Below are 13,773 nucleotides of genomic sequence, written 5' to 3'. Positions count from 1 at the left end.
TGTGCCCAGACAGATAATTAATTCCTCTGATGTCACGTTGCCTTGTGAGCAAACAGCTCAACAGAGCTACAGCTACAGTATTGTCATTAAAGGGAGTCTTTGCACATTTGTCGGATCGGTTTAGGAGCTCTTCTTGGACGCTTGACTCAGACCCTGAAAACACTTTAATAATGTCTCTGGAGGAAGTCTGGGGAAAATAACCCAAATGACATCATCTCAGCTATATAGAGATTGCAACAGAAAGCCTGCATTGTGAGCGGGCCCTGTGGAATTTGAAAGATGCTGGCAGCGGGGTCAAATGAAGGGGTTTTGGTTGCATTTTGGGAAATGTAGGAGAGATAAGTAAGGACATCAGAGTTTGAGCAGCCCAGAACATCGTCTGTTGGCCTCTGAGAAGCTTTACTGCTGGAAGTAAACTTTTCCCAGTTTAGCTTAAACCAGGCTGCACGGCTGTGACAATGAAGGGTCAATTAACAAATTAGTTACCAGAGAAACATGAAGGAACCAACAACAGGAGGGGTAGACAGGAAGATCGGCGGTGTACGTGAGTGCATGCAAGGACAAATGACGAATGTGTCTGATGCAAAAACACAAACCCAAAGAAACCACACGGAGTTAGAGCAGCAGTAACTGAGCTGCCAGAGAATAATAAAGAAGCAGTTCTGGCACAGCAGATCCAGGTGATACCAGAGTTACTGATGATCCTCCTCCTCCAGCACCTGTAAGGAAAGCAGCCGGGGCGGGAATTGAACCACCAACCGTCCAGTTAAAACCCTTTAACCTCTTGAATCTGGTATAAAAGCCCAACTAGCACCATTTTTTCAAGGTTTCTTTATGGCTAAAATAGACACAGTAACATCATTGAGGCTTTTAAAACAGGGATAAAATTGTATTAGTGTCAAAATATCATCATTAGCTGAAGTTTTTCAGCCCTTCCTCTGGCCTGCTGATGAAGACAGGCAGACTTATTGTACTTAAAAGATTCTCCCAAGTCTCCCTCATCCATAGAGCCCAGAGTTGTTTATCTCCTCCTCACAGTCGTGCAGCTGTTTCTGGCTAAAACTGGGTTTTTTAGTTGGAAAAAAAGGGCCAAGGGGTGAAGCTACCACTGCCAAATCCGCCTCTTGTAAGCGCCCTGCATTTATACGAGAGCACTAATAAGTCAACACAACACCTATTTAAGTACTTTCGTCATGCTGCTGCAGATTTTACTCGACCGCACCGGCGGTTATTGAGAACAGTGTGACGTTGCTGTAAAAGGCTGCTGTTGTTCTAATCGGCTGAAACTCACTAAACACCTTCCTTTTACTTGGACGGAGCGGACGCATTTATGACTTATTAGTCTAATTCGATTAAACTTTCTCCTTACAGTGAGGTAAACAGTGTAAGCCTCCTTCCTGCTGATAGACAGCTCACATCAGGGCTTCTGTGTTCTCGCCTCAGCCAGTGAACTCACAGCCTAATAGCAAAGATGCATCGTTCACCATCCCCACCCCTCCAAGCAGGCCACATCAAATCTTAAATCACAGCTAGGCGTACCCTATAAGCTGCCAAACAACCACAGAAATGTATTAAGGACTCCCTCTCGCTCTCTCTCTCTCTCTCTGAGCTTGCAAACTTGTCAACTCTGTGAGGAGTTGAACGTTAAAACAACGTCACAGATTTGTGTTGCAGCTTTAAATCATTTACCTGTTGGACACCTTGACTGATCTACTTCCAGATATGCTGCAGTGTTTCAGGAGGCCAGCAGCCACTTATCGATACAGTTCTGTTGACTCAGAGGTTTTCAGGCGGCCTGAGGTGCATCTCTATGCCGACTCGTCTATTTGTGCAGCCGTGACTCGTGTGCATGTCATCCGGTGCACCTCGACGATTCAAAACCAGCACATTCAGGCCTTTGTGATGCGAGCGGGTTCCAGGAAAAAAGGCTAAAGGAATAAATTACAAACCAAACTATATCTGTTAATCCTTCTTTAGCAGGATACCCTCTTGTATTTATTCCACTAGTGACGGTGCCAACAGTTTCAGGCGGCTCGCTGCGGGAGATCATGTGAAACAATCTAAGGAAGGATCTTGAAACAGCAAAGCCTGTGGTCTGTTTTCCTGTAAGGAACATACATAATGGTGGGAGTGGGAGCGCGTCATTAGAAAAATCTCCTCCGACGAGAACCGTGAATCATTCCAAATGGTCACAATGTGTAGTTTATAATCGCAGACCGAGACTTAGTCTTCTGCTGTTCACAGTGAAACGGCCTCTTCAACCACATTATCCAAACAGGTTTATATCATCTGGCTCTGACAGCATCTCACCACACCGGGAGCTTAGGTTCTGCTGTGTGTCTCCAGGTTTGTGCCACAATAGAGGGCTTTTATTGATGGATTAAAAAAAGTGAATTACATTTAGCGGTTAAAGCAACATCAAGACTTTCAACCAGAGAAGTTGCCGCTACTAAAAGCATAGCGGCTATTTCAGTTTGTTTCGCCCATGCAAAGCAACATAACCACAAAAATTACTCTGAGTTGAATCAACGCCTCTCTGACACACACAGCTGACAAACTAAACATTATTACAAACCTCACTGTCTTGTACCGACACTCCAACACAGATACTGGACTGTAAATACAACACAGCTGAGTTCTTGAGTTTAAAAAATCAAAATCATTTCAGCAGCACACTTTGTCATCATCGCCTCTCTGGCATAAATGGTTTTTGCACATCTTCTGTCTTATGTGGACATTTTTAAAATAATGAAGCAGATTTTGTCGCTGAAGCTTTTCGAGGAAGCTGCCTCCAGATATAAATATACATTATACCGTCCACTGCAGAGACACGAGCCACAGGAGCAAACTAACAGGGTTCAGGCAGAGTGGATTGTAGCTCAAAGCTAATCCCTCTTTCACACCCATCTGCTGACCAATGGAAATCTCAGGTCCCGGTTTGGCCCGTTGCATTGTGAGCCAGACAGTCACATCCAGCGGGCTCACTGGGGCTCACGAGTCAATGACTGCACACAGACGTGGTGCTAAAGGGACTCTGGGGGAAGTTACCATCCTGACACGACCAAAACCTTTTTTTTGTTTTTGCAAGACTTGTACAAGTGCATTTATTGCAAAACTCCAGAAAAACAGATGCATGTGAGAAGAGGAGGATGTGTTTTATTCTGCCAGCCATGAGTTGGCAACTAGCGGTTTGCAGATTAAGTTATCTACCATGTGCAACGCGCTTCCTCAACAGCTTTATGGATGACACACACACACACACACACTCGCACAGTCGAGTTCAAAATGCACTCGCATGCAAATTAGTTTTATGTCTGTTTTGGTAAATAGGAAAAGTGTGCGTATAGCAAATTCACAGCACAGCAATGATCATTCCTCGGTCTAGATTAAGCGCCACAAGTGCCTTTTGGTAATAAATTGGATGCAGACTGTTTCCATTTTTGCTCAGGAAGCAGCAACAACTGGCAGATGCTAACAATTTACTGCAGTGCAGGACATTTTATTCTAAAGCACAGTGAGTAAGTTCACTAAAACATAAAGTATGGTAGAGCAACTATGGTGAAGTTCCTGCTTTTCTACAAGTAGGGTTCTGACCCGAGGCTCCGGCTGGGTTTGTTGTGGTTCTGTGGTATTCATTATGGACCTCTGGCTCATTAGGACGCCTCAGTGTTCTGACACACAAGACAGAAAGATCCATGATAAAGCAGAATATACAGCTCTGACATGAAACTCTTACAACTTCAACATTTGCCTGGTTCTGAGAGTTACAAAACACAAAAGAGCTTCTTTTTTTTTATTGTAGCTAGAAAAATATCTGTGGTGTGTTGTTGAGGTTGAAGGAATTTCATTGTATGACTGTTTATCATTTTCCTCTCGACTAAGGCAACCGCCAAGAATTTTCAAGGGCACTCTGAACACGCAGAGCAAATTTGTGGACATGAAAAAGGTGCCTCCGTGAACCAATGGAGGGCCAGAAACCAGCAGTATCTCCCTTTTTTTCTCCACCAAATAAATGGTGCGATTGTTAATATGGAAATGTGGCGGTGAGAGAGGCAGACCAGAGACTGGGCGGTGGAGATCTCAAATGTCTGGGCTCCAGGATGGTAAAGACGGAAAATATGAAAATCTGAGCTGTTTCGAATCAATTCATCGGGGCAGAAATTGGTTCAAGTGCAGTTTGTGATTCCTCTTTCCTATTAACCTATATTCAGCAGTGGAAAACAGTCTGCTCTTCTACTAAAACACTGGTGTCACAATAAAAAAACAAAACAAACACACAAATTGAATTAAGCTAAAGTAAAAACAAACTGAAAAGTTGCGACTCACGTACCAGAAGTTGGGTCATAGTTTCCGTTCAGTCACCAGATGGCAGCAACCTGCAGGTTTGTAAAGGATCATCCCACTGAAAGCACTATGCTGAACAAACACACCAGTGATAGGACTTTTTTCCCCTGATGTCTTATACTTTTCGGTGAAGTGAGCTGAATTTTAGCACCACCACCCCATTACCTGTCTGGTCATTTAGCTTTTATCCAAAGCGACGTACATCTGAGAGTAGATCCCATTCATGCACCAATGGTGACAGAGCTGCCATGCAAGGTGCTGCCTGCCATTGGGAGCAACTTCAGGTTCAGTGTCTTGCCCAAGGACACTTCGACTGTGGAGGGACGGGGATCGAACCGCCAACCTTGCGATTAGAGGACAACCCGCACCACCACCCATTATAACTACAATTCACATATTGTTGTAGTCAATCAAAAAAAACCTGTAAATTTCTACACATACTTACATAAACATTCTCAGATGAAACTCCAAAAAAACATCTCATACCCAACAAAAATGCATGTATCTAAAAACCTAAGGGGTTTCTGCTGATATAATATTTCTGCATTAGTTTCATATTTGGAATTTAAATCATTATGCACAAATCGATTCCTAACAAGACAGCTTGACTTTGGGATACCTGATAAATCAGCACCGTATCTTTTACTAGTCTGTGAAGATTCTCAGTCATCCAGGTCATGGTTCTTGTCTTCTGACTGACTAGTTGGGAGTTCCAGATATCCTAAAGGAGCCATCATCCTTTAGGATATCTGGAACTAGTCAGTCAGAACTGATGAAGCCTCTTGGATGAGAGGTGGAACATCTCCAGCAGTTGCAACGATTAATCTACAAGAGTGTTCGTGCACTACATCTCATTGAACCAGCAGATTATAGCATTCAAGCAGTTGTTCCAATGATTCTGTTTGAACGGATCGCTGTGATTGGATGATCTCAGGATCACAATATTGAATTTCTGATCCTTTCATACGATTGGATCAAATTCAACCGTATGAACGAAAAGGCCGTGCTCTCATCTGTCTGGACTGTACCGCACAGAGTTACCAGTAGGTGGCGGAGTTTGCTCAGAAAAATTCAGTGTTTTTGGTTTTTGTTGCATAACACAAAGCAGCAGTTGTTTTTTGCAGAATGTAATCTGCTTGTTCAAATGATTTCATCACTCCAAAGCAAAACGTGCTTTTTTATGCGTCGTCTTCTGCAGCACAGAAGAACGAATGCATCACTTATTAACCCCCAGTTTGCATCCGTTAGCTGCTACAATGCATTAAGATGCTGTGGAGCTCCATAAGCTGCTGACTTCATGTAATTGTCTTAATTTAGTTACTTAACATCAACTTAACTACAGCACAGGCTCTCTCTTTCTCTTTCTCTTTCCCTCGTAAACGCACACAAATGAAACAAACGTGATCTCACATTATAAAGAATTTATTGCAGGCAAACAATACTATCAATAATATTTACAAACTATAAAACAACATTCCTGTGTGTGGGATCCATGAGCTGCTGGTAAACAGTCTCTCAGTCTCGGGTTAATGTGTTTTGCAGTTGAGTTTTTGTCACCCTGACCTGCAAGATGTTTTTTGAGAAATATTCAAGAAATAAGTTGATGCACTATATTCTCAGAGGCGCTGGAGGAGATATACGTATGCATGTAGTAGAATAATACCCACCTCACACAGCTACAGTGCACTTTACATGAAGGTCTTCCCTCTTAGAGAATGCTTTACTGCTGTTTTGTTTTGTTTTTTTTGGCCAGTACTTTATGCGCGGGGGCATAGGATCTGACAATGTATGCACACATTTAATTAAACTTATCTGCCTTTAAGAAAAATAACCCTAAAAAAATTCACAGCACACGTTTTTTTTCTTCTTGGCATTTAGTTTAAGCATAAATGAGAGATGTCTCGCGAGAACCTTAAAACCATAAAAACAAAACTTCCATGTGGAAAAAAAAAGTCTGAATGCTTCCAACGTTTCGAACAGTTAACCCACTGATTGTCCCCAGTTTCTACCCAACGCTGACTGAAAAAAGTGTCAGAAGTGCAACTATGAACAGCTCGGTTTGTTTTTTTGTTGTTGTTGTTGTTGTTAAAATGCTTGTCTGCGGGAAAATAAAAGTTTGAGCCTATCCGACGCTAGTTTCCTTCGACATTCCGGTGAGTTGAGAGGGAAAAGCACAGTGTGCGTCTGACGGCCGTCGCGGGTTTCGACTCTTGCGTCATTGTTGTCGTTTCCTTTCCGATTCCAAACAAAAATTCTCAAAAGCTTCTTCTATCTCGGGCTCCATCTCGTCGTCGAAGTCGTACCTGCGGACACAGTGATGCAGAGGCGCCCGTGTTACTTTTCAGGTCTTATAACCTGCATGACGTGGAAGTAGCTGCCGTTTGAACACACACACGCACAAAAACACAAGCTTACAGACGCACACAGTTCTGAGAGAGAAGACAGGAGCGAGTTAAGCCCTCTTTCACACCCAACTGCTGACTAAACTGAATCTGAGGCGCTGGTCAACCCTGTTGCATTGTGGGGCCGGTCAGACACATTGGCCGAGCTCAGGGGCCCACAGGTCGGCGTGTCGGGGTCATGTGACTCGTCTGCTGAAGGTACCGTGCGGTCACGTGACCAAAGGTGCACCTGCAGGGTGGCACTGCTGAACTTTTAGTCTGTGATGTGAGCGACACGATGAATTGATGACCTAGAAAATAACTAACATATGAGCAGCAGGAGGTCTCAGGTACAGAAGTTATGTATTTAGTAGTATTTTTTTCTATAAAAAATAATCCCTTCCTGCTTTAAAATGGCTTAGCTGTAGCTCTACATTGCTGCCTCCTCTATAAAACACAGATCTATGAAGCCCCTGCCTGTCTCTCCACTTGCTGTAGCTCAGAAAACCTCTAGACCTTCCATGACGGCTCAAATGCTAGAAAACTGCACAATGAAAAGTTGGAGTAATTCCGTCATACGTGTTCGAAAAATGTGACACAAAGCCTCACGCTGCTAGCTGACAGGATCTGTTACTCTGGTTTGTTACGTATGAAATCCTGAAGTTTGAGTTTTTAAGGGGCGTCAGTCGGTAGTTTCACAGTGGAAATGCTCAGCCAGAGCGCTGACTGCTGATTCGGCTCATGATGCGTCCTCCAGCACGTTAAAAACACCATGTGGGCATGTTGTCAAGGAGTGAGGAGGATATTAAATTAACGCTGTACACTCAAATTTGAAGCTTGATGTCTGTATCATATCAGTTCACCGGGAATCATTCTTCACGTGGCACCTGAAGGGCCGCTGGACGCTCAGAGCATCGCTGTAGCTGCCTGCCAAGCGCCGTGAAATACGAGCAGCACTAAAACAAGGTATTCCAGATATGCTACTACCAGACACATTTGGTGGTTATAGCAACAGCCATCAATACATCAGCACGTAAAGTGAACACTGAATTATATCATTTCATATATAAACATCGTGTACTTACTCATCATTCCCGTTTTCTCCATAAGTATCACTGAAGTAGTCCTGCCTGTCCAGGATCTCCTGGTACTTCTCAGCATATTCTGTGAAAAGAGAAACATTCAGACACAAGAGAGACTGGAGCATGAAGCAGTGGGGTGCTTTTCTCAGATATTTAAATGAACATGGTCGAGGAGAGTGAAGAGGAGTCAAACTGGTTACAACAATATTTGGAGCTATTTTGCTAATAGCTAAAAGAAACAGCTGCTGTGTGATTTAAAAAGACTGAATGTGCATTTAAATTGGTGTCATGTGGTCATTTTAAAATCATACAACTTCTTTATAAGTAGCAACAACATGAATGTGTTTCTATCAACTCTGACTGCACTGAGTAGTACTGCACTGTCTGTTACCAAAACCAAACTGTGCACATGGCTGACATATTAAGTTTTAATTACCTGTCTCTACATGATTGCAATATGCATATATTTCACAACATTACAAACAGCTAAACATATAGAAGAGGTTTGATTTTCTTTCTGAAGGGAGCATGGCTTATAGTAGCATTTAAAAAGCAAAGTAATTATTATATATTATTATAATAACAAAAACAGACGTCACAGGTTAGGATGCAAGAACAAAAAATAGACAAATGTATTGCATAAGTCTTGTTTCCATTTTTATGCCTAAACTACACAGAAAACATTTATTTGGCTTTCATCTCTGTTATTACAGCATGGCCATGTTCATATGGACTCACCTGGGTCAGCTGCTGTAAAAGGAGTGCCATCTTCTGTGTAGAACGTAGGTTCATTCTAAGAGGGACAAACCAAAGCACGAGAAACAGAAATGCATCGACAGTAAAAACAAAAGAACAGCAGGAAGACGGGGCGTACGGCACAGCGAACACTCACCATGAAGTAGTTGGGGTCGTTTTCTGGAGTGGCGTTGCTGGCGGCTGCAGCAGCACGAACTCTGCCCCAGTCACTGGATCTGAGCTCCACGAGCTTCAGAAGCATCTGCCTCACATCTCTGAGGAGGAAAACATCAGATAAAGTTTCATCCAGGCTGTTTCTGACACTTGGATTCTAACCTGTTGTGCTTTTACTGGCTGTAACTTTATGGCTGAACTTTTAAATGACGGTTACTGATGGCTCAGAAGTTCAAACTGTACGACTGTAGGAATCAGTTTCAATCCCAGTCGTCTCAAAAACTCTGAAATGAAAATCTCTTGAAGTATATACTTGAGTCAGTTTTGGAAAAGAACGTTTCTCCCAAAGCTTTCTGATGACGGATGATCCTTCAGTACAGCTATACTCACAGACACCTTCGTTATTAAACCCTAACGTTTCCGATGACACTGAGCGTGTTGATCTACACACCTGCTGCAGGTAGCATCCAGTAGAATAGTTTCTATTCTGCGGATCAGCTCTTCCATGTGTGGTTTTCCACTCTCCTTCCATGCGTCATCCAGGACAGATCCTGTCAACTATAAATATAAAAAAAACACTTTCTCATTTCCCCCCTAAATGACAGAAACATCTGGAAGAGTTTTCATACAGGTTTGTAATGTGCATATGCAGGTAAATTGTGACACCTTGAGAAGTTTGACAGCGCAGATGAGATTTGCATCCACGGGGTTAGAGAACAGGCTGGTCATCAGGTCCTTCAGGCCCGTGAGGAGGATGTCTGCTCGCTTTGGAGGTCCTTTCCCACTTTTTATCTGAACAAAAACATTTAAAATGTTAAAAAATGAAAAAGCAGAAAACTATTCCAATATTGGCAGCTTATAAATAAACCTGCAAAGTCTGTGCTCCACACAAGAGCAACAATATATGTATATATATCATTTTCCTAACTATATGAAGCTGTATCTGTCTGTGAGGCAGTGCACTAAAAAGGCATTTTTTGTCACGACAATGCAGAGAATAAGTGCAGCTTCTCACCTCCAGATGAAGATAGAGCTCTCCTAGAAACAGCACGAAGGAATGGAATTTCTTCTGAGTCTCCAAATCTCCCCGAACGGCTGCATCCCTTTGTTCATACTCTTTTCGACATCTACAGCAGACGACATTCTGACGTTATTTAACGGCAATCCAAACAATAAATTACTACACTGTTGAGCTCAGCCCCTCTATTCAGTAGCTTTTATATTTCTATTGACTCAGACTGTACCAGGATTTCTACTCCTAATGCTGCCAACATTTTTTTTACTGCTTCCAGCTGTTCGAAGCTCCTGTCAAGCCTGATATAAACACAACAACAACAACAGAAAATTCAGGGGGCATTAAAATAAAAAAATACCTTTGCAGGAGCAGCTGACGAAAGTTGCCATTCGGTGGGCTGATATTGAGGTGATGCGACAGATAGTTACAGAGCCTGGCGCCAGTGTAGGAGAAGTTTGGAATGGCAGTCGACTGCAATGGAAACAAAACTGAATCAGTGGGGCACCTTATGTCAGAAGAAAGCGTTGAGGCAGGGCTAGGTTCATATTAATGAATGAGGACAGTTTGCATCTCCCGACCTGTGTATAGATCAGCTCCACCAGCTCCTTCAACAGCTCTTCAGTAGTGACCCAGTCATTGAGAACCGCGGTTATGTAATCAATATCCGACTCAAAGGAGCCCGGTGAGGAGCTCAGGTGTCCGAGGAAGTCTGTGACCATGTCAGCCAGCGTTGCTTCGCCGTAATACCTTTCACTGTCGTCATAACAAGCGGGATCCTGCACAAAAATCACAGTGAAACAAAGTAAATCCAGCACTGAAAGCAGAACCTAACATCACTATAAAACGTTGTGGCGACGGCGTAAAAATTCTTCTCACTTCATACGTGTTTATTCCACAGGGGACAAACTCTGGAGCGCTGGCCGAAAGCTTTGACGACTTGACCAAGGAATCCACGTCGTTAAACCCTCTGGAGACGGGCGTATTGTTGGCATTCGCACTTTGTTGGGGTTTGTTTTGTCTTCTGCAGTCTGGAAGAGAAAGCTTTGTTTAATGCAGCTGTTATAAGTGATACCAAATTGTTTTTTTTTTTTACAGATAAGAGTCCATGTTGTAGCTGCTGTCATACTTCCTCACACACCATCTTCCAGTTTGGGACAGAAATGTGCATTTTCGTTTCAAAACAGCAAACTTATAAAACAGCTCGTTTCGGTATTTATGTGCAAATGTTACTAAAACTGGGGACAACTTTAAGAGGGTGACTATTTAGAGAAGCAGGATGACAAATGTGGGATTGACTTGAAATAAACTGCAGTTCATGGCAATAAAGGAACAAGTTAGTTCAACGTTGTCGTGCACTGATATATTTATAACAGTGTTTGGGCAACAAGTGAGACAGAAATGAGCTACATCAGTCTCTGAATATAACTCCTGGTTCTTGGTAGGATCACATTGTCACTGCAAGTTTTAGAGTTTTTAAAGATTTTTGATGACAGAAAGAAAAATTCTGACTAATCCTGGAGGGAAACTGTTTGCAGAGTGAACACAAAAAATACCATAAAATATATGTGACTGAACAGAAAAGCATCAACAAGCAATCTGAGACGTAGGACGTTACAGACATCCACCGTGAACGGACAACAACAGTACATTAATGATGGTTGTGTGCAAAAATACAACACAGCGCAGAGCAAGACACATGATTTCTGCAACACAGAGCTAACTATAGTCCTGCTGTGAGCACCGAGGGCTTCATGCATTGATAATATTGACGACTTATTGCTTTACTCGCTCAACCCCAAAACCCACTGGGGGATTTGAAAGGCACGCTGTCTTTTTATTTAGTTATTTATTTTAACTCTGTGCCATTTGTCTGAGCCAGAAACTGTAAAAACAGAAAGAATCACTGGATGGATTTTCAGCTTTCTGGTGGTCCTTGAACTAATCTTGTTTGTTGTGTGGTTGTGAGAAGCCATGACTGACTGAGGGGGGACCAACAGTCGCATTGACTGAGAAAAAAACACAATATGTACTTGATCAAAATGTGGCATGGATCACAAGAGGTGCACAGAGGAGCAAGTTGTTAGAAGATACATTCCACACGGTCAAATATCTCTCTGGTGTTGACGTGCATCTGGTTTGCAGAGGCTGTAAAAGTAAGTGAGCAGCAAAGCATCCATACTATGTAGAACCACATGTTTTTGTCCAGGTTTGGCAACACCTCCTGGAAAAAAACAAGTAGTACATAGCGATTCTAGGTTTTTTCATCCATCCATCCATTATCTATACAGCGCTTAATCCTCACTAGGGTAGCCACGGGGGGGCTGGAGTCTATCCCAGCTGGACAGGTAACCAGTCTATCACAGGGCTACACTTAGAGACAGACAACCAAGCACACTCACATTGACACCTACAGACAATTTACAATCACTAATTAACCTCAACATGTTTCTGGACTGTGGGAGGAAGCCGGAGAACCCGGAGAGAACCCACGCTGCACGGGGAGAACATGGAGACTCCACACAGAAGTGGATGGCCTCACCGGGATGTGAACCGGCGACCTTCTACCCACCGAGCCACCTCGCAGCCGTAGGGTTTTTTCAAGTTTTGTAAAATAAATAACTGAAGAAATTCAACTTTTTAATCATTTATAGCTTCGTAACTGTGTCTTACTGCAGAAATAGAACTAATTTGTCTAATTTCAGCCACGGTTTGGCTGTTTTCATAGACGGGCAGGACTTAAAACACCTAGAATCTTCTTGGGCTTCATTCGGGTTAAGGTCAGACTGGACAGGCAGCTGGGAGACACAGCATGTCAGTGTCATGGAGCAATCCCTGTGATTGGTTGGCTGTCATCCCAGCTAGTAGTGGATCAAGCTGCCTGTGATCTGCGGGTATGGAGTGAAAGAAAAAAAAAAAAAACACGGTTCTGGCTCATACTGATGTTCCCAAGCTTTATCTATCAAACAGGTGAGGAAATTAATCTCAGGTAAAAGATCACAACAGATCTTCTAATCATGCACACACTTCATTCATTCTGATTGATGAGTTACCCAAAGAATTAAAAAATAATCGGTGATTAATTTCCCTTCTGCTCCATAAATTGAGCCCCTCGATCAGACGTTGAAGGGAAACGGTTTCTTCCCCTTTTGCCCTGCGCTGCAGCTTCAACCTAAAGCCAGATTAGCTGCAGCAAAGGTTAGCTCTGCAAACACACACTTCAGCCGGGAGGTGCAGCCCCAGCCCTGGCTCATAGGTGGCCAACTATGTGACATCTGAGTGGGAGCTTTATTTAGATGCATCATTAGCTCACCGTGAAATAACAATCCAACAAGTGCATGTCGCAGCGCCAACATGCTAAGGCTATCTGGCACTTAGCAGCTAGCTAGCCAGCTAATGACAGGTCCAGATTTAGCTCGGGTTAAACCCTCCGGCGCTCCACGGAGAACAATATCAGCAGGAGGAAATCTTAACTTTCGATTCAGGTGAACACAGTTTCGCCCTTCGTTCTCCGTGTCAGCTGACGACACGGACACAAAAACCGAATCTGAAAGCAGCTAGCTTAGCCGAGCCCAGTGACTGTTGACGCTAGCAGCTCGGCAGCCTCCTACCTCCGGAGACCATGTCGCTGGTCGCGCTAACGTTGTTCTCGGTGAAAGGCGGGGACGTCCGCGGCTGCCTCAGCGGCTCCCTTTGGTTGAAAAACGTCGTTTTGGCATCAGCTTCCCCGCCGCCACCGCCGCCAGCAAACCCGGGGCTCGGTGGAAGATTACGGGTTCTCCCCGCTCCGGGAGCTCGGTCGAAATTGTCGTTCATGACTGCTCGCTGTCAGCCGCGACTCTCAAAACAGCATCTGAAGCAGACGGAGGGACGCGCTGCTACCTGCCGCCTGCTTTTGCTTTCGTTTGGCGGTAGCTGCTCGGGTTGAATCGCAGTGAAAACACACCCTATCTCTCTTTCATGGTGCTCTTTTTCTCGTTCGGCTGGTGTCACAGTATTTAACGCTACACAACTTTTTCTTTTTTTTTTCAGTCTACTTCCTTTA

General features: G+C 43.5%; 1 protein-coding gene and 1 long non-coding RNA gene across 2 annotated transcripts in view; one reads left to right on the top strand and one right to left on the bottom strand.

The window, feature by feature from the left end:
* LOC103359547 (uncharacterized) overlaps nt 1-8,425 on the top strand; it is a 9,273-nt gene extending 848 nt beyond the window's left edge. Inside the window, exons 2-3 of the long non-coding RNA XR_520313.1 lie at nt 7,069-7,075; nt 8,414-8,425. This is a non-coding gene — a long non-coding RNA (uncharacterized LOC103359547). The remainder of the gene's footprint in view (nt 1-7,068; nt 7,076-8,413) is intronic.
* On the bottom strand, nt 5,751-13,773 carry paip1 (poly(A) binding protein interacting protein 1). Its single transcript, XM_008284942.1, has 11 exons — nt 13,340-13,773; nt 10,608-10,759; nt 10,310-10,507; nt 10,090-10,202; nt 9,732-9,843; nt 9,383-9,508; nt 9,168-9,274; nt 8,700-8,817; nt 8,546-8,600; nt 7,811-7,889; nt 5,751-6,647 (listed from the first exon to the last, which is right to left on the bottom strand). Exons 1-11 carry the CDS (start codon nt 13,542-13,544, stop codon nt 6,560-6,562), a joined length of 1,353 nt encoding a protein of 450 aa, XP_008283164.1. The 5' UTR covers nt 13,545-13,773; the 3' UTR covers nt 5,751-6,559.

Source organism: Stegastes partitus, unplaced genomic scaffold, assembly GCF_000690725.1.
Source record: "Stegastes partitus isolate 25-593 unplaced genomic scaffold, Stegastes_partitus-1.0.2 Scaffold380, whole genome shotgun sequence".
NCBI lineage: Eukaryota > Metazoa > Chordata > Actinopteri > Pomacentridae > Stegastes > Stegastes partitus.
This window is presented reverse-complemented; position numbering and strand designations above follow the sequence as displayed.